This window comes from Polyergus mexicanus, unplaced genomic scaffold (genome assembly GCF_030449975.1).
Source record: "Polyergus mexicanus isolate NDT 795.1 unplaced genomic scaffold, iyPolMexi1.0 SCAF_22, whole genome shotgun sequence".
NCBI lineage: Eukaryota > Metazoa > Arthropoda > Insecta > Hymenoptera > Formicidae > Polyergus > Polyergus mexicanus.
Genome location: NW_027223342.1, coordinates 3,239,702 through 3,264,715, shown reverse-complemented (window position 1 = coordinate 3,264,715; position 25,014 = coordinate 3,239,702). Strand labels below are relative to the sequence as shown.

Here is a 25,014-nt window from a genome sequence, read left to right as displayed (position 1 = left end):
AAGCAGTGGTATCAACGCAGAGTACTGTTGGCGCACAAAAAAGTGGGGGCTCGACCTTTAATTTAGTGCAATAGTGTTCCTTCAGGTATCTAGTAGAAGACACATATGTACAGAGATCCTTGAAGGATGCCAGGCTTTCCCGAGAGGTTTACGAAAACAGAACACGCAATGAAACAGAGAGAAAGAGAGAGAGAGAGAGAGAGAGAGAGAGAGAGAGAGAGAGAGAGAGAGAGAGAGAGAGAGAGAGAGAGAGAGAGAGATATCTACTGAACCAAATTGCCGGCAGAACCCATATATTACAAAGAATTACAGCTTATAAATTAATTTCAATAAGTCTATCTTTTTGATTTCCTTAGGCGCGGGTGACTCTAGACTGGCCCCCTATATTTGTATTTTGATCACTTCCTGAAATAATACAATTGTCTACATACAATTGTGTACATTCAACTGTGTACACAGACTAAACGCTATAGAGTCCACTTGAAAAAAAATTTCTTACTTTTCAGAGCTTTTAAAGCACCGATATAATTTAAACCAATAACAGTACTTCGTGTATACAGTCAAAAGAAATACATTTTAAAAAATAAAGAGAGAGAGAGAGAGAGAAAGGAACTGTTAGCTTAAGTTAGCCGAAATGCGTTTATGGGCAACTTCACGGATGGAACGTAGGCGAACGAGAAATACTCAGCTAAATAATAATATATTTAGCGTGTCTGTAAAACGGCACGATTTGTGCAATCATTCAGGAATCACTTTCGTCAATCATAGCTTTCGGCGCATAATTCATAATCGAAACTCTCTCTCGAAACTACCTAATCACGATCACTAACAAAGATAATGATATTCTTCTAGCTACCGGAGTGTCGAAGTGTGCAGACTGCTCTAGTCCTGGTGGTAGAGATGTAAAAAAACTGTTTCTTTTTCTAATAAAAAATCAAAATTCAGATTTATCATCTACAAAATAAAAAATAATGGAAAGTCAATTTGCAATAATCAAAATATAAAGTTAAATATCTGAAAAAAAAAAAGAAACAAAATTGAATAAAACGAGACTTGTTTTATCTCACAAAAAATCGCATTTATGAAAAAAAAACAAACAAAAAAAAAACCAATATTCTTTTTCTGTTTACATCTCTACCTGACGATCATGCTCGCTGCATTCTCGGTGAATAGTCACACATACACTTTCATACATACAGGGATATATATCTACCCGCTAAGGATTCGAGGGATTTTTTTAGTCTGTAAGTTCTCTGAATACAATAGCATTTTCTACTAAGGAAACTATGTAAAACTAAATGTATATGTATATGTATATACACCCTTTTATTTTTTAAACTAAAAAAGATAGACCCTAACAAATATATATAAAATTAAATGGTTCAAACTGAACTCTATTGTGAGCATAGCAGTTGCTTCCAAAAGCTATCTGTGTTAACGAATGGAGAGATATGTATAATTTTTTTATAATAATGTGGATATTTCGACACGAAGAAAGTCGTAGCGCTATTTGAAACGAATACAACGATGTATAATATAATGTAAATATTTTCCATATTATACGAGTTTTATCAACTTAATATATCGCGGGCGACATCTACTTTTTTATTTTCGGTCCTGCGATATGGCCAACTTCGGATTAAGTATTATGAGCAAATGATAACATATATATGTCAATCTCTAATGCACGAGTCAGAAGTTGTGCATAACGCAGGATAGAAAGTGAAAAGATAAACGTTGCCCGCAATATTTCAAGTCGATAAAACTCGTATAATATGTAAAATATTTACATTATATCATACATTGTTATATTCGTATCAAACAGTGCTACAATTTTGTATCATATCGAAATATCCACATTATTATAAAAAAATTATGCATACCTCTCCGTTCGTTAACACAGACAGCTTTTGCAATCAACTACTATGTTCACGATAGAGTTCAGTTTGAACCATTTAATTTTATATATATTTGTTAAGATCTATCTTTTTTAATTTAAAAAATAAAAGAGAGTGTTTTGGTGGGACACCCTGTGTGTGTATATATATATATATAGGGTGTCCCAGAATGAGACCGACAAATTTCAGATGATTATAAAGGACACCAAAACAAGCCAATTTTATCAATAAATCCATCGCAAATGAGTCGTTTTAGCACTAGAGAATCGAAGACTAACGAAGGCAAAAATCTTTAAAAAAAATTATTTTTTCAAAATTTTTTTAATCTGCTTAAATAGAGGTGTTTTTACCATAAAACTTTTGAATAAAACATTTTTTGATATCTCGAATAATTTTCGAGATATATCGAGAAAAGCAAAAAACCGCTCTACATATGAGGGGTGATTTCACCCCTTAGAATCATTTTTGGGCCACAACTAGAAATTTCTAAATTCAAAATTTTTAGATTCGCAAAGTTCCCTTGTTAGTCTTTGATAGTCTTTTCTAGTGCTAAAACGGCTCATTTGCGGACGGGTTTATTGGCAAAATTGGCTTGTTTTGGTGTCCTTTACAATCATTTAAAATTTGTCAATCTAATTCTGGGACACTTTGTATATACACTCTATTATGCAATATAATGTAGTGAAATATTCGAATACAGTCAATACAGTATTAGTACAATACTAGTTAAGTAAAGTATATTTTTGGGCGGATACGACTAACTCCTCTAAGGCCTCGCTCATAAATCCTCCTTTTTTAAATGTAATTAATTAAAATTTAGTCCCATACACATCCATACTACCATCTAAGTCGAATAATAATAATAATAATGAGACTATAGACGTGTGAGTTCGCCCTCTTTCATCAAAGTGATTCGATAGACAAAAACGTGAGACATGCACATCGATGAGTAACGATTATTCAATTCCAATAATGTTTCATTTACAATTCCTGAATTAAATTTTTATCTATCATTTTATCTAATAAAATCTCGTCGGAAATCGGTAATTCATCAACCCGAACGTTTACCAAGTCGCAGGAAAACAAACGATTATCAATATAATATAGATATTGCGGTTTCTTTTGTCTCTGGTGTTTATTTTGCTAAAAATCGTGTTCTATTATTATACACTTTCGTGTAAGATAAAGCAAAGGATGGAGAGATTTGAGTTATATTGATCTTTGGCACTGCTTTAGGAAATAATCGTAAGTCACGCGAAGAATCCGCGACCACATGCATGTGGCTACGAAATTTTTCTCTTATTTTAAATTAAGAAGGTCTCTTAATGACACTTCCTTTCTCGTATTGAATAACCTGTGTGTTACGAATACATTAGACTCGGATTAGAATTCCATTTACTTTGTAATCCTTTCCTTCGACAGACGCGATGATAATTGTAAGATTAATGCATATTATCTCACAATTAGTGGTCATTCTACGCCGAAAGTGCATCGAGCGAGTCTCTCCTTCCGCAGTCACAGAAATATTAAATATGGCAGTATGCAGTCCAATTCGACGAAGTTCGTTAAAGCAGCGTTTCTCAACACGAGATAATTATTTTAGGTATCCTGTTCATGCGAAAAATCCCTATATATTATATTTTGTTATATTTACAGTATTCGCGTTATGACGAGATGAAGGAACAATATAGTCTGTCTCTCAAAATATTTACACTCTTAAAAGGAATAGTACATATAGGCCTGTCCGAGTTTCTGTTTGCGAGCAAAACGTTTCCGTTTTATTAGACGGAACAGGAAGAAATGAGAAAACAAAGATACTAAGATTCTATTTAGAAATCATTACGTATGTTCGTTGTATCCGTGCGACCAACTGATTGTTATTTATATTGTTGAGAACAAAGGCGGATGGCGAAGCTCGTTTGATAAACTTGAACAGGTCTCTGATCTAGTAAATGTCTTAAGAATCGATTTAATTTTCAAGATAGAACTTTATGCACTAAGAATCGCCAAAAAATCAGAGTTGAGAAACGCTGTAGCGTACAATATGCTGGTATTATAGCAATCGAGAGAGAGAGAGACTCACCCAGGCTGTCGGTTAACGTAGAGTTAAAATGCTAACAAGAAAATATCTTAGAACTCGTGTGTATTTCCGCGTTAACTATTTAAAGACATCACTACTAAAGTTTATAGCACTTTTGTTTATCGATATTATCCTATATTATTAATGTACGTAACAACATATGAACAATCAAAGAGATTTCCTTTCTTCTCCCCTCCCCGTCACCCTTTCTATCCCTTCTACTCAGAAAATTTCTCCCGCGCTCTCCGCTATAATTCTGATTTAAGTTCTTAATTTCTTTGAAACTGTGTCGGATTTCCTCTACAAATTGACCTATAAATCTGATATTGCTTAAATCAAAGCCCCTCAGAGGCTCAACGATCCAAAAGCCGAATGTTCTTTTTAATTAGGGGCGGTCTTTTATCAAGGGGGATGCAGGTCGCGGTGATGGGCCCTGGCACTTAGAATCGCTTTCAACTCGGACTCAAGCTGCTTCTTCGTTCGCTCGCTCATTGACCGGCCGCCCACCACCGGTTGAGTCAATCTAGGCGACGGCAGGTCCACCATCAGTTTACCGCTGTCACGATTCTCGTGGCTCCTGGCACGCCGTATGGGCTTCTTGATAGGCAACGCTTCTCCCTGGGCTTTCTTTTCGTCTGTGGAACGACTCAAGGAGAGCGTCATTTCTTGATTCAGGGTGTGGGTTGAGCCACCGCTTCTGCCACTGTCACCGCCACCGCTATTACTACCACCTATAGCCTCTGACGACCTGGTAAGACTGATAGTCCCAGATCCCCATTCACGCGACAGTTTTCTCCCGATGGCGGAAGTGAGCTCATTATTGGGCGACAACAGCGGACTCTTGGATGTTTGGTAGCCGGCCGAGTGCGGCGGTCTCAGAGTAGCAAATACCGGAAAGGATTGACCCCGCTTGGCGGGGCTGCGAGAGTATCTCGGGGTCGGTGCACCAGCGCCTCCCCCTGCGACGGAGTCGCGTCTGATAGTCGGGGTGCCACCGCCGCCGGTTGAATCGCTCCTGGTAGGCACCAACGGGCGTAACGTCGCGCTGCCGCCGAGATGCGATCCGAGACGCGGCGGCGGCGAACCGCCGTCACCGTGGCTCAATCTACGTCCAACCGTTTCCAGCGGGCTCCTCGCGCGCAGATTGGTGCTGCTGAGCGTAAACTCGCGTGGCTTCATCGGCGCGTCAAGACTCACCGGCGATAGTCCGAGACGGGACGCCGAAAGATTGGTCGAACTCCTGCTCTTCTCCGAGCGTTTCGGACTACGAGGCATCAGGGGACTCTTGCTACGACTTTTCTCTCTACCTTTCCCCAATTTCTCATCCTTTTTCGCAGTCTCTGTAGGTTCCTCTGGTACCGTCTCGATTTTCTCCTCTTGTTGAACTCTGAAAGATTAGAATGACTGAGTAATTGGCGCATTGATTTCTGATGTATCTACTCCTATTTTGACATGATTGAATATGAGAATATGTTGAGGAAAAATGTTTGATAATAACATTCTCTTACCTTCGGATTTCTTGGATCATTTCGAAGAATTGCGCTTTGCTTTTACGTCTGCGACGTTGTTCATGTTCCTTCTAGAATATGGTAACAATGTAGATATTTAGAGATTAAAATAATATAATACTAATAATAATAATGTAATAATATAATATAATATAACAAAATAATAATAATATAATAATAGAATACTGGCCATAAATTCGTGAGCATTAATCTTTGACAATTCTTTTTTTGTTAAAAAAATACCGATTGTATCTTTAAGGATCCAGTCTCCTTTAGAGAGTAAAAAGGTCAGTTTTTTTCTGAAAGTATAATATCTGAAGAATGTCTTTCAAATTTTATTGAAAAATTCGCCGAGTTAACGTTATAAGACTTTAAATAGAATAGTGCGCGAATCTTTAAATGGCCTGCAAAATTTTAAACGTTTTTTTTTTAAACATTGTTTTCAAAGTTAGTATGACGGATATCTTGAAAACTGATGCATCAAATAACTAATTTTTTTTTTAATAAAAAAAAAACTTTTTTGGGATATATTGAACCTAAATAGAATTTAAAAAATTAATAATTAATATTTTATTGACTAAAAAATGAATAAATTTCAGCAAAATTTAAAATATCTAATTTTAAAATGACATTACTATGTTATTTTTCAATTTTTTCTAATAAAATTAAGTTCAGTATCCCATAAATATCCTACAGAATAGAATTAGACTGGATTTATTCATTTCAGACAAGAATATTAATCTCATTAAGGTGGGTATACACTTAGCGAACGAACAGCGAATGCAAACGTTCATTATTATCATTCAGCAAATATATACACCAAAGCGAATGCGAACAGAATTCGGCTCGATTCCCTCATGAAGCGGTACATCAAAAACAATTCGTGCGAGAAAAACGTTCAAAACGTTTCGCATTCGCTGTTCGTTCGGTGTTCGTTCGCTAAGTGTATACCCACCTTTACACGAGGTGCCGCATCTCAGATAGCCAAATATCTATGAGGTTGCTGTTATGTTGCCAACAATTGTATTATTGTTGGCAATATGACAGCAATATGATTAATCAATATGATTAATCATACTTGGTTATTTGGGATGTTACATCATTGAACTATACATTTTTTCTGCACTATGCATAGAGACGCATTGAACAAAAAAAGTTAAATATTAAAGAACTAAAGTATTGTTTGAACATCAATAAAAACATATGTAAAACGTCAAAAAGATCAATCTCTAATATTGAAAAAAAAAAAATTTTTTTAATCATCTTTTTATAGCTAGAATAAAATGTAATCTCTTCGATTATGCTTTTCTACTGCAATTATTTCACAAATATATAAATGTAAATCTATCATCAAGATTTATATTCGTGAACTTGCGTATATCATGTACCACTTAGAAAAAAAAAATTCGGTGACACGCACCCGTTTAACGCTTTTCTGGAAGAGCGACGCGATTTGGCCCTGTCGCACTGTGTGTACTAATTCTCGCGCGGCGTGATGCGGTGAGACCAATTCCACGCAATTGATGAACCTATACAGCTTCTGCGAGAAGAACATAACGTTACGGCTGCGCCAGATGGAATCTTCCGGTCTGTGCCGTAGTCGCGGCAATGTGTACTTGTAGAATAAATGCTCTCCCGCTAATATGATGGTACCGAGCACTACGCCCATCCCAAGCAGACAAAACACCCCGGCAACGGACGCCACTCCCAATGGCCTGGGTTGACCTCCAGACTCAGCATCTAACCCCGTATTCATACCTTGTCGACCTCCGAGACATGGGAGACCACCGTACCTGAAATTAGCTCGTTTATCAGGGTATTGTAGTACTTCTTTTTTACAATTAGTGATATTGTGTGTGATGATTTTTGATTGATATATGAATAAATAATGATATATATACATATATTATATATAAAATATATATTATATGTGTAAAAATCTCTGTGTGAATGAATGATTGATTTTATCCCAGACAGCACAAGGATGTCCTTAGGACGTCCAAAGGGCATCCAGGACATACATGTAGGATATCCTCAGGATATCCCATTGTAACCCTCGGATCTCCTCTGGATGTCCTGAGGAAGAGTAAATGATAGCCGTATATTAACCTCTGGAGAATCCAGGGAGATTCTGTGGAACATCCTAAGGATTTTTATAGGATATGTTAGGGATATTTTTCGTATGTTTCAAGGAGCAAATTAAAAAATTTAAATATAAATTAAAATTATGTTTTGTTATTTACTGCCAATATTAAAAATCTAATATTAAAAATAGTTCACCGTTCTTTAGTATTTGAGGCTTTCGTGCTATACATGAATATTTTAGGTTTGGCTTGAGTTGTGTAATATTGTCTAAACAATCCAATATCTGAATTCCCTATGTTGGGATTGCATCAGAAATTGAACTGATAGAAAATAATTACATTTGTACTTTCCTGTCAGTTGCTCTTTGCAAGCTTTATATAATTCTCATGACCAAATCTCATATACGAGTTCGCGTGTCGCATAGCGTTAAACAAACGAACTAGCGGTTGAATACTATTGTTTGTAAAGTTTTTGGAATGTTGCGAACAGTAACATTTCTCATGAAATATTAAATAAATAATAATTTTGGATATATGAAAATGTGCGCATCAAATTCAATTATTAATATTAAACGAAATTAATGTTAACAATTAATTGCACATGTATATGTCCTCTGGAAATCCAAAAGACATCCAATATAATAGACAGGGCAGATATATCCTACAGACATCCAGAGGTTATCCAGTGAACATTTATAGGACATTAATACTTATTATAATACTTAAGATTTCTAAATTATATAAAATAGTCGACACAACTAAAAATAATTATGTATGCATATTAAACTTTTATAAATATATGTTTATAATAATATCTTAAAACATCCTACAAATGTCCTGAACCGTCCTGGACATATTCAGGATGATCCTGAGGATGTTTTGTGCTGTCTGGGATACGTGTGACAAATGTTTTTAAAGAGTTACTCCGGCAATAAAAAATTAATTAAATTTAGATAAAAGAAAATTTTTGTGCGCTACTCATATACAGAGTATCCCACCAAACGTGGCCATCCACTCAAAAGAGAGGTATTTGTGTTAACGAACGAAGAGAGGTATGCATAATTTTTTTATAATAATATGAATATTTCGATATGATAAAAGTTATAGTACTATTTGAAACGAATACAACAATGTATGATATAAAATATAAGTATTTTATATATTATATGAGTTTTATATCGACTTGAAATATCGCGGGCGACGTCTATCTTTTCTGCCCTGTTATAGCCAACTTCTGACTCGTGCATTAGGGAGAATTCACACCTTGGCAGAAAAGCAGAAAGCAGAAAAGCAAAGGCCAATCAGAACTCGCGCTAGAAAAGCAGAATGTACTGCTTACTATCAGCGAGAGTTCTGATTGGCTTCTGCTTTTCTAGCACGAGTTCTGATTGGCTTCTGCTTTTCTGCTTTCTGCTTTTCTGCCAAGGTGTGAATTCTCCCTTGGAGATATATGTCATATTGTCATTTGATCATAAAGCGAGGAGCACACACTTTTGCATAAACGCATAATCATAAGCATAAGGAAATTGATTGGTCCATTTCCTTATACATAAGGAAATTGACCAATCAAATTCCTTATGCTTATGATTATGCGCTTATGCAAAAGTGTGTGCTCCCCGCTTAATACTCAATCCGAAGTTAGCCATATCGCAGGGCCGAAATGAAAAGATAGATGTCGCCCGCGATATTTTAAGTCGATAAGACTCGTATAATATGTAAAATATTTATATTATATCATACATCGCATTCATTTCAAACAGCGCTACAACTTTTTTCATGCCAAAAAATTCATATTATTATAAAAAAATTATGCGTACCTGTCCGTTTTTTAACATAGATAGTTTTTGGAAGCAATCACTATACTCACAATAAAGTTTGAACCATTTAATTTGATATATATTTGTTACGGTCTACCTCTTTTAATTTAAAAAATAAAAGAGGGTGGCGACTTTTGGTTGGGCACCCTGTAATATATTATCTCGGACAGTTTGCGTAAACACAGACTTTATTTACCACTTAATGTATTTTAGTCTAACGTAATTATTACGCTCCCGTAATTATCGCGCAAATAAAAAGAAAGTTTATCCGCGAACCGATATCGATTAATAAATTTTTGCACTTATTTTTTGCGCGTCACTCACCATTTCTCCTGCAGAATGTCGAGCAACCCGTTGCTGGTGTAATTCGCTATGACTTTAGATATGCTCTCCTTTAAGGGATGTCCCTTCGTGAGGGCGATTGCGTAAGTATCTTCATTGATGGTATCGCCAATCTTTTGCAACCGGCAACCATCGTCGGTCGCGCGATAATAATCCAAGATTGGCGTGTCCGCGATCAGGATGTCCAGGGTGCCGTTCCTTAATCTTTCCACCCCCTCGGCGACATCCGATAAAGAAAATCGAGACATGTGAGACCATAATTGCGGATTCGCTCTTTGCACATAATATTCGGCCGCAGACGCTCTTGGCGCAGCAACTCTCTGGGATAACAGCTGTAAAATGTACACAAGTTTCGGAAATTTATTATTAAAAGAGATATACTAGAGATATGCTTGAACAAAATACATAATCTTTTCTCGTATTCAAATGTTAATTAATACTGACACATATTTTATTTCATTCATAATATTTTACAAATAATAATAAATTTTCGACATAATTATTATAAAAAATAACTAATTAACAGTGAATATAATTGAGATAAAAATGATTTAATACTTATCTTTTAATACTAATTCTTTTTTTTTACAACGCCATTAGATAATCAACAAATTTACCGATAATAAAAAAGAAAGGAGATACTTACACTTTTATCGTGATAATTGCTCACTGCAGAATGAAAAAACAGACCGGCGATAAGGGCGGCAATGTTGGCCGTGTACGACGCCACGAAGATAACAGAGAAGCCGCCCCAAATATTGATGAGGAACTTGTTAGGCCAGGATTTGGGTGCTTTAAAGGCCACGAGATGACCGCACAGGAGACCCCACATCACCCACAGCGCGGAGGCGATGGAGAAGTTCTTGCTGCGCTGCCTGCCCCAGGGATTCAGGCCGAACGGGCTGAACCATTCGTAGAGCGCCACGGCAATAGCGGTGAAATTGAGAGATGTGAACACGGCTATCCACAGCTCCGTGCTAAATGGGAACAGAAACGCGAACAGCGGTATCTCAGAACGGAGTTTCGGCGCCGTGAGAAAACTCACGCCGCTGAAGTAGTACGGCGTGGTGAAATCCACCACTGCGGCACGATGAGCGGATACGCTTAAGGGTGCGAACGCCATTTGAGCCCGGCCGGACACCAGTTCGCCCATCACACCGTTCCACGTGCCGCTTCGGCCGTTCCGTTTGCCAAACAGTCCATCGTCCGCCAGGTACAGATCAAAACGGAAGCCCAACTCGCGCGCAACCACCGTCAGCAAATCCATGCTCAGCCCGTAGCAGCACATGACCATATCACCCTGCTGGCAAATAAGACCGCGTAAGCAGAAACCTTCCTGCAGATTCGTGATCATAGTGAAGGGCGACGCTAGAGCAGTGACGATGCGATAAATCGGCATCCCTATCTTCTCGCCACCTTGTTCGAGGTACGCTGGCACAATACCGCCACCTGGCCAGATTATGGTATCCAGACGGACCTCTCTACCACCCTTGATGGTGCCAACTTTGGTCCACCTGTTAAATATTGGTGCGATTAATTATTTTTCGCCTTTGAGCGTGTAATAGGTGGAAATATTTACAGGGGGCCAAATTAAACCTTAATTGAGTCTTATTCCCGGGAAATCTGACGGCTTGCAAGTTCAGCAACTGAAACTCTGCCTTGTCCCTAGAGATTTGTCTCATGGATCTCTTCAATTTCCTAGTTAGAATTGCGGAAACGTTCTCTCTCGCGTCGCTCGTCATGAATCTGGCGTTACGATCCGGAAAGCATTCTGGGACAAAGTGTTCCCTGAGTTGCAGATCGCGCATACGGCCCAATCGTTGCTTCGCCTCCTGAAAGGTCTCGTCCAACGCCTGCGAGGTTTCCCTCAGCATTCTGGAGAGTATAGTATCGCTGCCCATGATCTTGATGCCAGATGGTCTGAGTGCGAGCATACCAACTGGCATAAAGTTCTTGGAATTGAGTTCCTTGTCGCTTGCGACCCTCCCTTCTTCCTCCTCATCGAAATTGAAGCTTCTGTCCTCTCGCTTGGTCACGGTCCTCTCATCTCGCCATCTATATTCTTGCAGCCGGTGTATGTCGTTAGTTAAACTCGGCAACGAACTCATCAGCGGCAAAGGCCGCTCGTCGTGATTTATCGCTCGCTCCAGCGGCAAGTTCTCGTTCGTCCCGGCTGCGGCGGCGGCGGTGACGCGCATGCCGTGAATCACCGAGCTGATGATATTGGGCTCGTTCGGACGTAGCTCCGCCTTGAGGTCCAACCAGAGCCACAAGAATCTACCCGAGAGCATCTCGAATTTGCCGGCTGCCCCGAGGATCTTGCGGGCATTGTTCAGATCGCACGCCATCACCACGATCCCGCCGCTGCCCCCCTCCTCGGCCACCCGTCTCAATCGCAATCTCAGAGTTCTATCATTGGTCGGCAGATGTATGATTGCGCGAGGCGTCAGCCTCGTCGGCTGATTCATCTGTAGGAGATGGGTTACGGGCAACAGAGTAGTGTCGATGAGGAGAGTGAACGCGTGCCAGTTAGCTCGATGCATTAGGGCGGCAGCCGCTGCTCCGATCTCTTTCGGGCTCGAACCTATGCGGTTCTCAAACCGGCCAAGATTTCCCTAAGTAATCAAAAAATCCTTTATCTTTGCGTGTTGCACGACATTTGTATATTTCGTTTTTTCGTTCTACAAGGCGATATAAAATTTGATGATAACAATAAAAAGGTATACAGGGATATACACAGTATATATACAAGGTGTTCTTAAATATGAGCAAAAAATTTCGAGGGTTGATTCCTTAGCTAATTTCTTGAAGAAAATTTCATATATACACCAATGTTCTAAACAGTTATAGAGTGTTAAGAGGTACACGATGTTCAAGTAAAAAAATAAGATTGCAGAAAAATATATTTTGATCAAAACAAAATTAAACAAAATTATAGCAATTATTGGAAATAACCACCTCCAGTAATGATATGATGTGAATCTGTTCTCCTTCTCATTGATTGGCGAATACGATCAAAAATATCAGGTGTATAATGGACTATTTCGCATTATGCAACTATGCGAATCCTTAAATCTTCAATATTTTCAATGTGATATAAGCTATAAGGATTTAAGATGATTCTAGGGAAAAAATACAAGAAATTCAATCGTCTAGAAATCGAACGTCCAGAGAACTTCTTTTTGAACATGTGTGTTGTTAGCGAAGGGGCTAAGATTGTTTTTTAAAAAACAGGGGCCTGCTTTTTAAAACCTTAATACTCTGTATCTCAAAAACTATGCCGTTTAAGGTTGATGACGAACTTTCCTTCAAGAAATCACCCAAAGAATCACCTCCCGAATTCTTTCACATATGTTTAGGAACATCCTGTGTATATATCCTTTGGCATAGCTCCAACTATGCAATCCTAAATTTCGTAAACGTGTACCTGGCGAAGAAAATCTCGGTGTGCGAACGGCAACCATAGAGCTGGAAGATTCAAAGCGGCAGCAGCCGTGACGAGAAATCTGGCTGCCGATCCTCCCCCTATAATAAGGCTTAATACTGTCTTTCCGCCTTCGATGTCTGTACAAAATTTGTTTAACAGTGACAAGGGATACGACAAGGAATCTGTCATGGGTGCCATCCTTGCTTCTATATACGACACATCCATATCCGCGTGAAAAGATTCCAATCTCGCTTCCTCCCATGCTCTCTGTACGTCTGTCTTGAAAGGGGTCTGAGGCTGTGTTAAACATACCACTATCCGCCAAGATGCGTAAGATGATCTGAGCCTAGCCTTCGCCGCTCTCAGAGATTTCGCAGTATCCGCAGTGCTAGACACTGACACAGAAGCCCCTAACAAAAGGAGGATCACCACTCTCGAATAGGAGCCAAGCATCTTCCTCGGTTTTCCTTATTTATTCTCCCCTTCCTCTTTTTTTTTCTATTTTTTAGCTTTTTTGACGTGCATTGCCGAAGAGCGGGCCTAATCTGAAAGCATAATATGATGCGTATGATAGATAAATTTATATTAATAAATATTTGTTAATATCTCGTTATTGTGTGTACAATATTTTTATTTTAAATTATTTCTGAATTACATTTTTTGAGATATTTTTTTCACACATTATAAGCTATCACAAATATCAATGCTTTATGAAAGAAAAGCTTAAAAGCCAACAATAATTTTTATATAAAAACGATTAATTTAAAATTATTATATAGTATTTTAATAAATTTTTTCTCTCTTTAAATAGCAATATCACACACGATTGAATAGAATATTCTCACGTTACGTTTATGCACCGAGAGAAAATATATTTCACCTATGCCAGGGACAGTTACTCCGTTCCATTTGATTTCCCGCAACTGTCAAAATAATTCTCTCGGAACTCGGAACACGAAAAAAAAAAAAAAAAACAGACACATCTTTCACACACATATATATTTTAAGGCGAGAGATTATAATCGCATAATTCGTAAAATGGGGTACACAAAACAGAGAGACGACCTTACCTCTTGACGGAAGGGATGGAAGGTCGCGCGTCCGGTGGGGGTTTAAGAAGAGCCGAACAGGGATCGCTTTTTGGCCGTCGCCACATAATAGCTGTTGTCGATCTTAAATCGGGGTATAAAATCGTGTCGATGGTCGCAAGGCAATCGGTCAATTGGTCGTCGGTTCGCGGAGGACACGAAGGATGAGCGAAGAGCTATCACCCCCCCCGTTACTTGCCCACCCCCGGACAGTCTACCCCGTGCGTAACGGCCATTTTCACGAGCAGCCCCTCCCTTTAACTTTCACCCCTATGATACCTCGTCCATAGGAGCGCGCTCGTGGCATTCTCGTTTGTATTGCGCCTGTCTCTCTTCATGTATATGTGTATATGTGTATGTATTCGACAATGCAACCAATACTCGCGAATTCTGCTGACGCCTGTTATAAATGTCTCTCGCAGTGTTCTATGAATTAAAAAAGAACGGATTTCTTGGAGCTCTTATTAATACATGGGGTGTCCCGAAAGCCGTGACCTGACTTTATTTGCACGCTCTTGGGACGCAATTCGATACTTCTCTTAACTGAAATAAATAAAACCAATAATAGCTTTCGAGATTGTTTTGATAATGTGTAAGAATTTAAAAAAAATGTAAAATTGATTTAAATCAAGACTTGAGAAAACTCGATTGGCAATATAGAAAAAGATATAAATCTTTAATCTTTTAATGAGATTCTAATAAATTTCTAGTCGATTCTTTCTTATATATCAAAAATAGAGATGTTACGTATAAGCAATAAAATAAAAGCAATAAACAAAAATTTTATTTTTATAAGTTGAATTTAATTCAAAATTTAATTAAAATATTCAATGGTGTATTCAAAAGTTGTACGAATAACGGAGTCTTCTTCGAAATTTTATTTTTAACAAAAATTTTACTTTAAATTCATAAAAATATATTTTGGAGGACACCCTGTATATTAAAGAAATAATTTAAATCAAAGTTTAAAGATACTGATTTGTGTCATTTTTACTCTTTTTCGTATTTATATTTCATGCTCTTATTGATGAAATTAAGTTTTATTAAATGTATGCGTTAAGAAAGAACCATTTTTCTTTATCTCTTCTAAAAAATCTTAAATTTTACATTAAATCTTCAAATTCAGGAAATATTATATTTCTAGTAGCGGTATTCTGTGCCTTACATTATCGAAAAAATAATATTATATTATAATGCCTATGAGATACTATCCTTACATTATATGCAATCTTTTTCATAACTGATCAGGTGCTGAAATATTGTGATGTATGTGTGTGTGATGATGAGTGCAATAGAATACCTCTACAGAAATTCTCGAATTTTTATATTTTGCGATAGATAATAGTGTACAAAGCTTTCTCTTTCGGCCGGAAAATAGCTTCGTATATTTGGGAATTTCTTTTTAATGTACATTTGCATTATATACATATATATGTTATACACCATACTGTCATAATTGAGATTTTAACTAGGTTTGCAAGGCGTTGAAACAATAAGGAGATGTATCTCGAAGCACTGCTTTGCCAATCTCGCTCCTTTCTTTTGCCACCTTGTCTCTCTCTCTTTCTTTCTTTCTCTAAAGCTAAAATAACGTAGTTGGAATGCAATTATTGCGGTTATCTCACGGATAAGATTCCCGCTCGCTCTTAGCTCCCCTTCCACTAGGAATTAAATTAATTACACAAACAGATTCTCTCGATAACAGATAAAGGTCATTAAAATTAGCTAAATAGATTTTGCTGCAACGCGTCATTTTCAAACGTGCTCCATGCGTTGTTCAGCTCCATAAAAATCAACTTTGCAATATTCTCATTCGCCGTGCCAGCTTGCTATAACAGAAAAACATTGATTCGCAATAAATTTCTTCTATCTTAACTTAAAAACTACATTTCTTAGGTTTGTTTAAATAACAAAATTAATATTTACAATATGTCTAATTATATTCAGGCAATATTTTATTTTATTAAATTAACATTTATGTAAGATGTAATTGTATTATCGATAATAATAAATTATTTATCTTTCTATCTTTATTGATATATATATATATTCAATTTACCAGTACATATATATATATATATATATATATATATATATGTACTGGTAAATTAAAGATATTAATATTTTGGTGAGTTATATAAGAAAAACGATGACACTTATACTATAAAGCAAAAACCATAATATTCAAAATTCAACATAATTCAAGTACCTTGTCCGGATGCACAGCCAGACAGGCTTTTCTGTACGCTTTCTTGACATCCGCGGCCGTAACCAATTGATGCATTTCGCAACGCTGCCATCTGTCAGCCTCCGGCCACAGGATAGTGTGCAGGGTACAAAGCAAAGCTCGTAGATTGCCTTTCTTGCCCTCCGTCCATTCAGCTATCTTCAACCTATCAGGATCCATCGTCTTAGCCACTTCTACCTTTCGCATCTGATTTATTGTCTTCGGGCTGTCCTTCTCGGCTTTGCGCGAACTGAAGAAATTGTATCCCTGACTGCCAAGAAGATCCTCGAACGCATCGCCACTCGCCTTCTCTTTCGCTTTACCGCCAAGCGGATCCGTAGCACCGCTGTTTATGTTATCGTTGGTTTTGTGCATCGTGTTCGGGCTAGAGTGAATCGGTGTGCTTGCGGGCGCCGGACTCGCCGATTGTGGGGTACTCGAGTTCTTTGGCGTACCGTTCCAACTGCTCGCAAGACTTGTTCCCAACGAACCGGCCAAATTGGCGAACGGATCTTTACTGGCTTGAGCGGCAAAGTTCGGCACGCTGGCATTTCGTGGCAAGTTCTCCTCAGTATTCGGGATTTTGGCGGTAGAATTAGCCGCGAAGCCGCCAAGAAGATTGTTTGCGGTATTTCCGCCTAGCGGATCGAATAGCATATCATTGACCTGTTTGACGTTACTCGACATTGTCTGATTCTGTCCAAATAATAGATCGTTCATGTTCAGATTATTATTGTTTCTCGTTGCGGAGTCATTGTGTCCAAACAATAAATCAGCCGAGGCGCTATTATTAATCAAGGTAGAGGTGGCAGTCTCGATCTGCGATGTCGACACGCTGAAACCGCCCAAGAGATCGCTTTCGTTTTGACTAGAGTTAGAGAAAATATCTAAACCTGGATTTGCCGCCGTGGTGGCGGGAGTATTTGAGATACTATTAGTATTGTCCGGCATGCCGAGATTCAGCAAATCAGCTTCCTGAAAGTTATTCCCTTCTTTTATGTTCATCTCCTCCTTCTCTCTCGGGTTTTCTGGTTGTTGAAGTATTGCTTCATGTTGCGAAACTCTATCGGTTTCGTTTGATTGTGCCTTATGAATCTGCAATAATCACCATGATTAATTATTATCGATTTTTCTGCACTTGGCGTTAAAAGAGTTATTAATATAATAATTATTATATGTCTGATTAAAGCGGACAAAGCATTCTACCTCTTTCGGACGAGGAGCGGTCCTGAAGTTCTCCAGTGTCTCCTCCATCTCCAGCGGCGAGCCGAACAGCGGATCTGGGACGAGATTGACGCAAGTTTCCGCCTCCCAAGGCGCCGGTACTCTGGATAGCTTCGAATTCTCCTCACCTATCATTACGTTCAGCACGATGCGAAATTTGCCACCGATCTCGGGCGCATCGTCCAAGTCGCGGTTCTCAAATGTCAAGGCGCTCTCGATGATAGGTACATAACCGGTATGGAAATGTAACGAGGCAATTTTGATGCCGATTACGCGGCCCAGTTGTTGCCTGGCGTGATGTATCATTATAGTAACGTCACCGCGCACGGCCGCGTCTCCTAAGATCAAACAGACTTTGCCCTCCATCATTCCAAATAGTTTCATTTCTTCGTAGATGGCCTTCTTGGTCGTAAAAACCAACGCGCCGTTGCTGTAGATCTCTATATAAGGACGGCAACCATCCCTCGCTCTAGTGAACAATGGTACCGGTTGTATGACGATGGAACGGAAGACCAAGGGCTTAGTATGCGGTAACCGGCCGCTGCTCAATAAACTCATGTAATTGATACTGCGCAATTCTGAAGGCTGCAGATGCGGCGGCTGGCAACGTCGCGTCGTGAATAAAGCGATAGCTTCCTTGGCTGTGGTTAGAGCTCTGCAGTAAATCAGCAGAGTGCACGCTACCGTGGCGCTCGCTCGGTATCCATCCTAAAGAAAGATCAATTGTGAACTGTTTTGCGCTTCAGAAATTACGCACTTCAGTAATCGCGATTGTACTCACGGTACAATATAGCACCACCACGTGATTGAAGTCGGCGCTCAAATACTGATAGATATCCTGACAGATTTGGTACAGAGCGAACAGCATAGGCGCGTTCGATTCCGGCGTGGCGTAGGCAAACGAGCAATCGATGTGCCTGCCGGGAAGCCTCGTGACGTTTGGCCGGCCGCGAGACAGATTATACAGCTGAATCTGAGCGGGCGGTGGATGCCTAGCTTGGAGAAAGACTCTCACGTCCTCCACATGATTGGCACGATAGGCAGACTCGATTCCGTCGGCCGGATACGGCATAACGAGTATACGCGACGTCACATAACTCGCATCCAGCTCCGTTCTGGCCATGCTCTGTTGAACGGTGTGCATCACCTTGCTGGAGGTATCCTTCAGGTTGCGCAGGATGCTACCGGCGCCGCCTCTCAGCGAATTGAATAGGCCCGTTGTAGCTTGAGTTGCCGGAACTTTGGACACCGTTGTCTGCACGGGCGCCGGTCTCGGTGGCGGCATCATTACCGGGTGAGTAGGACGAGGAGGTGGCGGTGGCGTGTTCAATGACGAGGATGACGACGACGACGGTGGTGGCGGCGGCGGCGGCGTCGGACGCGGGGGTGGCGACGGTTTGATCGCGACAATTTCGATTTGCGGCGGTTCTCTAGGATCGAAGTCGTTTGACTCGGCAATCGCTGCCAGACGTTCCAAGAGTTGCGCCGTCGTCAATCTTTGTATAGGCGAGACTTGCAGACACCCTTTCACCAGATCATGCAGACACGCGTACCGCGGATTAGGCGGTAACGGTGGATACTTGCCATTCACAATTGCTAGCTTGTTACCTGTAGGATAAGGAAAGTGTTTTAAAGAGAGAAAGAGACTCTATTGTTGTATATATTCAAGTTTTTGCTGAAAGAATGAATTTCTAATTTCTTTCGATTTGTTTCAAAACACATTTATTATATTAATATAATTATAAATTAACAATAATGATAAATTTTATACATAGGATAAAGTTATTAGAAAAAAGGATTTAAATATCTTTCTTGAACTTACAAAGTCCTCTGAAATATAATTCTGTAAACATTTCTAATGTACATACATTTAATATAAATGAAATAAGTTTATCTCTAAAAAATGATCTTGTTTATATTTCAATTTCTGCATGCATAATTCATCAGGGTATCATTAAGTTAAATGATGTTAATATCAGTTACAATATGCATGCAAGGGATAAAATATATTAGCTTCATATAATTAAAAAAAGAAGACTAAAAAAAATCACGTCCATATTCGTATTGTGCTACAAATCATTGGAATTATATTTTGCATATCTCTCCTCCCCCCCTCCTCTCTCTCTCTCTCTGTAAGCACATATGTATGTATGTATTTTTTAACTTCCATGAGAGATATTTAAATATTCTGTTTTTAGTGATTTGCCCTATATATATCGCATCTTACCTTCGGGAAACGGATGCCGCAATGTAATCAAAGAATATAATATGCATCCTAAAGCCCAACAATCCATTGGAGGCCCTATAGGCTCATTGTTCCATGTATCCATTATTTCCGGGGCGCGGTACATGGGGGTTGTATACTTGGCCATTTGATCCTCTAGTGTGGCGCGTTTTTGAGCATTCCATGATGGATTCGGCAATATTTGTTGAGTCGACGCGCTACCAAAGTCGCAGAGTTTCACGAGGCCGTCTCTTCCAAGTAGAAAGTTTTCCAGCTTAATGTCACGATGTACGAAGGGTTCTGGTTGCTGACTATGCATGTGATGCACTGCTCGTGTTGCCTGATAGGCTATCTTGCACACCTGAGCGAGAGTCAGCGTATTCGCAGACACGCTTCTAAGTATATCAGCTATGGTACCACCAGGACATAGTTCGGTAACGACCAAATACTCGTAACCCTTACGATCCTCTCGTTCCAGCCGTTGAGCGTACAAGAACTGAATAATATTCGGGTGACCCGACAGTCTCTTCAGTGTTTCTATTTCTTGTATGATAATATTATTCGCATCCTCATCGATGGCGATAAGTTTCTAGCAAAGACAATTTTAATATATTCCAAGTAAAGAAAAAGATCTGAAATATCTCAAATGTATATTTTTTTACCTTAAGCGCATATTCTTTTCCTGTGGCAATGTCTTCTACTGCAAACACCAGAGCCCATCCACCTGTTGATACGATGTTTGCCACAAATTATCTAAATGTTAATAATGATACATAATTCGATTATAACAACTATATATGTCTCATGTTGCTATCATGTGTATAGATAAATGCTATACATGTATTATGCAACAATATATGATTAAATAATGCTTATTTATTTTAGAAAGTAAATCCAGCCAAATATTTCTATAAATGTTATAATTGTCTTAGATGTTAAATACAGAAAGATAAATACCTGATAACTCGAGTAGAACATTTATATACAAATGTATAAATCCAATAGTCTAATCCTTTTATTTGGAGTAATTAATTAACATTAGCACTAATAATGTGACAATGTATATTAATATTGACAAGTACTATAAACTGACAATATAAAATCTAACAAAAGACTGGTATGTATGATGGAAGAGGAGAAAGATAAATAAAAAATATGAGCACTAATGTCAAAATCATCATTTTGGTTCGCTTGTCAAAACGCATTTGACACATGACAGATGTCATATGAGATTTGGCACGAGATCTATTTTTTTCTTTTTTCTCCTTTTCTCGGCGATATTATCGACTTTACGTGGAAAACGAACAATTCTGCGATCGACCTTATCGCGGTAGGAGGTGCCAGCCGGAGATAGACTCACCCTCGGCGATCAATCGCGTCACCCGCAGTTTCACATTGTTGATGTCCAATGTTTGGCCGACGTACTCGTTGCCGCCGCCGTTGCCTCCGTTCAAGTACCCGAGCGCGGACCTTAGATAGTCCGACATATTTTTCTGGATCTATCTCCAGTACGAGCGCCTTCCGGACAACCCGCTCTCACAGTCGCGTTGCAGACAACCGATACTGTCCGGCCATATTGGCGCGATGAAATCATCGGCGCGCGCAGTCAATCTTCTTGTCTTAAAACATTTTAGATTGGATGCTTTCCATTTAGTGACTCAAGTCGATACAAGTTTAGTGAAATCATCATTTGAGCTTCTTTCAATACCAGTGAATAACAAAGATAGAATGATACCCTGTGTCGACTTGAGTCACTAAATGGAAAGCACCCATTACAAACAGTGGGCTAGTTTCCACCGAAGTATTAATTCGCATCTAGTACGATCAAATCGCGTCTAGTAGAACCAAATTTAAGTCGATGGAAACACGACTGATGGCGTTCATTTCACTCCCACTTCGATCTAAGCCTAAGCTTTGTCGGAGTGGCAGCGAATTGACACGAAATTTAGTCGGTGGAAACGGTTGAGAGTAGATGGTGTCAATTTTTACTTTTCATTATTTTGTAACCATCAATATATAATCGATATATAATTTATATATCGATGTTTGTGTAACAGTTACCGTTCGTATTAATAATCATAATGGAAAATTAACAAAAAAATTGTCAAGGATTATGTTTATTTGCATTCACAAGCAAAAGTTAAGTTGGCTCTATTGAAATATCAATTTTTCTCGTTTCTACCAGAGAGAAGCCTGAGAGAGGCAATGCCGGCGATTTTCGTGGGACGCTTTTTCTAGGCCGTAGAGCAGCGCCATGTATCCACTTTTAGGAACTGGAAACACTTACCCACATCCACTTTTCGGTACTGTCGATCAAATCTCCATATGGTTCATGTTCGTGCTACCGAAAATAAATTGGCGAAAAAACAATGGTGTATGGATGACTTCCCTAATGCCCAAACAGCCATAGAAGAAGAAGAAGAAGAAGAAGAAGAAGAAGAAGGAAATAAGTTGGCGCTGGAAGTTCATATTTTTGAATAATTAACAGCTCAAACGATTGCTCCTTAATTGCTCCGTCAGAATCCACAATTGCTTCCCTTTTAAAATTAATAGTTTTTGAAAAATTTACAAAAAACGTAAAATTTATCATTTTCACTCAAAAACATATTTCCAATAGTTTTTTGCAACTATATCCAGCATGAAACGATTCCTCTTTAATTGCTCCATATTGCCCCATCATTATTTTCATAATTTATTGAATTTTTTATCGGAAATTAACAAATTAATCATTTTCTAAGCGACGCCGTCACCACCTATCGGCCTCCTATCGGAACTATATGGCTCAGCAGTGAACGGCGAGAATATTCAAAAATAATATAACAGCTCGATTATTTATAACTATATCTCAAAGAGTTTAATCAACATTTTTTATTGATTTTTTGGTAGAATAATTGCACCTCGCTTGCTCTATTATGATATTCGCGATCGCTCCACTTGTATAATTAATCTTTTTATGATATATTAGCAAAAAAATCAATCATTTTCTTGTAAAAACATATTTTCCGTAGTCTATTGTAAATATATTCAACGTAAAACGATTGCTTCTTATGCCCGTATCAGACTACGCATTGAAGATTGAGATTCAAGATTCAAGATTGAAATTTGACCAATCAGAACAAAGAAATTTTAATCTTTTTTGTTCTGATTAATCAAATTCCAATTTTTAATCTTCAATCTTTTATTTTCAATACTTAGTCTGATACGGGCTTTAAATGTGGTCTTGGCTCATCATTATACCCGTATCAAACTATATGCATTGAAAATTGTAGATTAAAGATTGAAAGAACCCCGCACTAATCATATGGAAAATCTGTCCTGGTCAAATCAATTGGTTTTTACATATGTTGTAGCTTATGACCTACTGAACAAAAGATGTAATGGGCACAAAGCTCAATAATGGACAGTTATCGAGTTATAACCAGTCAAACATGAAAAATTCGGGCTGCCGAATAGTCAAATCTCGGAAGGTATTGATTTTTTTGAAAAATGTTTGAAACAAACATAGTAGGGTTTTACAAAATCTGTTAGTGATATTATTTGTGAATTTTGAATGACCTTGAAAAGCTCCGTGAACAAAAATCTTTATGTGTCGCAGCAGAGATAAGGACCCCACGGTTCGTCACTCCCGTAGTATTTTTTGACTCCAAACCCTCTCTGCTGTGTGTGTATGTGTGTGTGTGTGTGTGTATGTGTGGGGTAATAAAATAAATGATCTTATTGTATATTACTCATTATTTGGATCCTGCTGTGATGGTCTCTGAGCGGCATCTAATATTGTGTTCAATAATGATGAAGAGGGATAACGAACATTGGGCTGGTGTCGTGCATATCCTAAATACCACAATACGCTGGTTACATGTGCACATGTACCCACAGTCCGTGCGTCTGACTTACAGGTGCAGTAATAACCAAAAATCGCCTCCCTCTCATCATCTATATTATCTGCATCTCTTATGTTGTAAGCTATAAATATTTGATGTTTTGTAGCATTACGGAATCGTGAAAACACTCGCACCCTTATGAAACCTTGTTCATCAAACAACGAATCCAATTGAAATTCTTCTTGTGCATCACGCTGCATCTTATCTTGAATATAAGATCTTGCTAGACGAACCTGAAATGTACCAATAGTCAAATCTCGTAAATATTCTAATGTTAGGCGTGGAAAGTCACGTAACTGTCCTTCATGTAAATGTATCCATTGTGCATTTCTATAGCACATCCTTTCTACTTCAATTCGCGCTTGAACAATATTAACCTCTCTAGATTTATCAAGAAGTTCTCTTGCTAATCCTGCATTAGCTTCTTCCATTAAAACTAAAGGATGATATCTATTAATCAGGATTGGGAAGTAACGCGTTACTTGTAACGCCGTTACCGTTACAGTTACTTTTTTTCGGTAACTGTAACGGTAATGGCGTTACAAATTTTATTTGTAACGGAAAAAGTAACTTTGTTACATTTTTCGGTAACGAGTAACGAATTTAACAGTTACTTTTATCGTTACTTTTTTCAAATTTTTTGATTTATTTAAGATATTATTCTTGCTATTGTGCGTGATAAAATTTTTATCTTAACCGTAAAGCCGTAAGCAAATCGACCAATTAGCATTCTTATTATGTTGTAAAAATGCTTGAATGTGATTGATCAACTTATGGCTCTTGCAGACCAGTGCGATGATGCGACGCGCGATATCCAATGAGAGCTTTATCTTTTCGGAAAAGCAGAGCTCTCATTTACTACCAGTTCTAAGTACCTTGCAACGAAAATTAGAAAATCTCAATAAATCTGACCTTATAGATTGCCATTCATTAGTTGAAGCTATTCAGCAAGGTTTAAATAAAAGGTAACTTATTAATTTGATTAATACATATGTTATTTAATTTTAAATAAGGATTTAATTGAAAAATATTATTTTATTTTAAACTATTGATTCAAAAGTAATAATTTCAATAAAACAAACAATGTCGCTTAATTTACTATATTTGATTTTAAATTTCTTACAATATTTGAAACAAAAGAATTAATAATAGCAGCATGTTTACATCCAAAATTTAAGTTAAACTGGTTAACCGGAGAAAAAAGAAAACGTGCT

General features: G+C 38.2%; 2 protein-coding genes across 3 annotated transcripts; both read right to left on the bottom strand.

The window, feature by feature from the left end:
* Window positions 1-2,006: 2,006 nt before the first annotated feature.
* LOC138942212 (uncharacterized) lies at window positions 2,007-14,953 on the bottom strand. Of its 2 annotated transcripts, none has more exons than XM_070312266.1 (8): window positions 14,227-14,953; window positions 13,157-13,701; window positions 11,326-12,344; window positions 10,376-11,243; window positions 9,712-10,061; window positions 6,907-7,279; window positions 5,487-5,557; window positions 2,007-5,365 (listed from the first exon to the last, which is right to left on the bottom strand). In XM_070312266.1, exons 2-8 carry the CDS (start codon window positions 13,607-13,609, stop codon window positions 4,381-4,383), a joined length of 4,119 nt encoding a protein of 1,372 aa, XP_070168367.1. In that variant the 5' UTR covers window positions 13,610-13,701; window positions 14,227-14,953; the 3' UTR covers window positions 2,007-4,380. The 2 variants fall into 2 exon arrangements, with proteins under 2 accessions (XP_070168367.1, XP_070168368.1); XM_070312267.1 differs by having other exon boundaries at window positions 5,487-5,554.
* Window positions 14,954-15,506: 553 nt separating this feature from the next.
* Aux (cyclin-G-associated kinase) lies at window positions 15,507-21,693 on the bottom strand. The gene is made up of 8 exons (XM_070312268.1): window positions 21,628-21,693; window positions 21,280-21,538; window positions 20,582-20,643; window positions 19,923-20,508; window positions 18,477-19,303; window positions 17,678-18,403; window positions 16,454-17,566; window positions 15,507-16,073 (listed from the first exon to the last, which is right to left on the bottom strand). Exons 2-8 carry the CDS (start codon window positions 21,404-21,406, stop codon window positions 15,966-15,968), a joined length of 3,549 nt encoding a protein of 1,182 aa, XP_070168369.1. The 5' UTR covers window positions 21,407-21,538; window positions 21,628-21,693; the 3' UTR covers window positions 15,507-15,965.
* Between the last annotated feature and the right edge of the window lie 3,321 nt (window positions 21,694-25,014).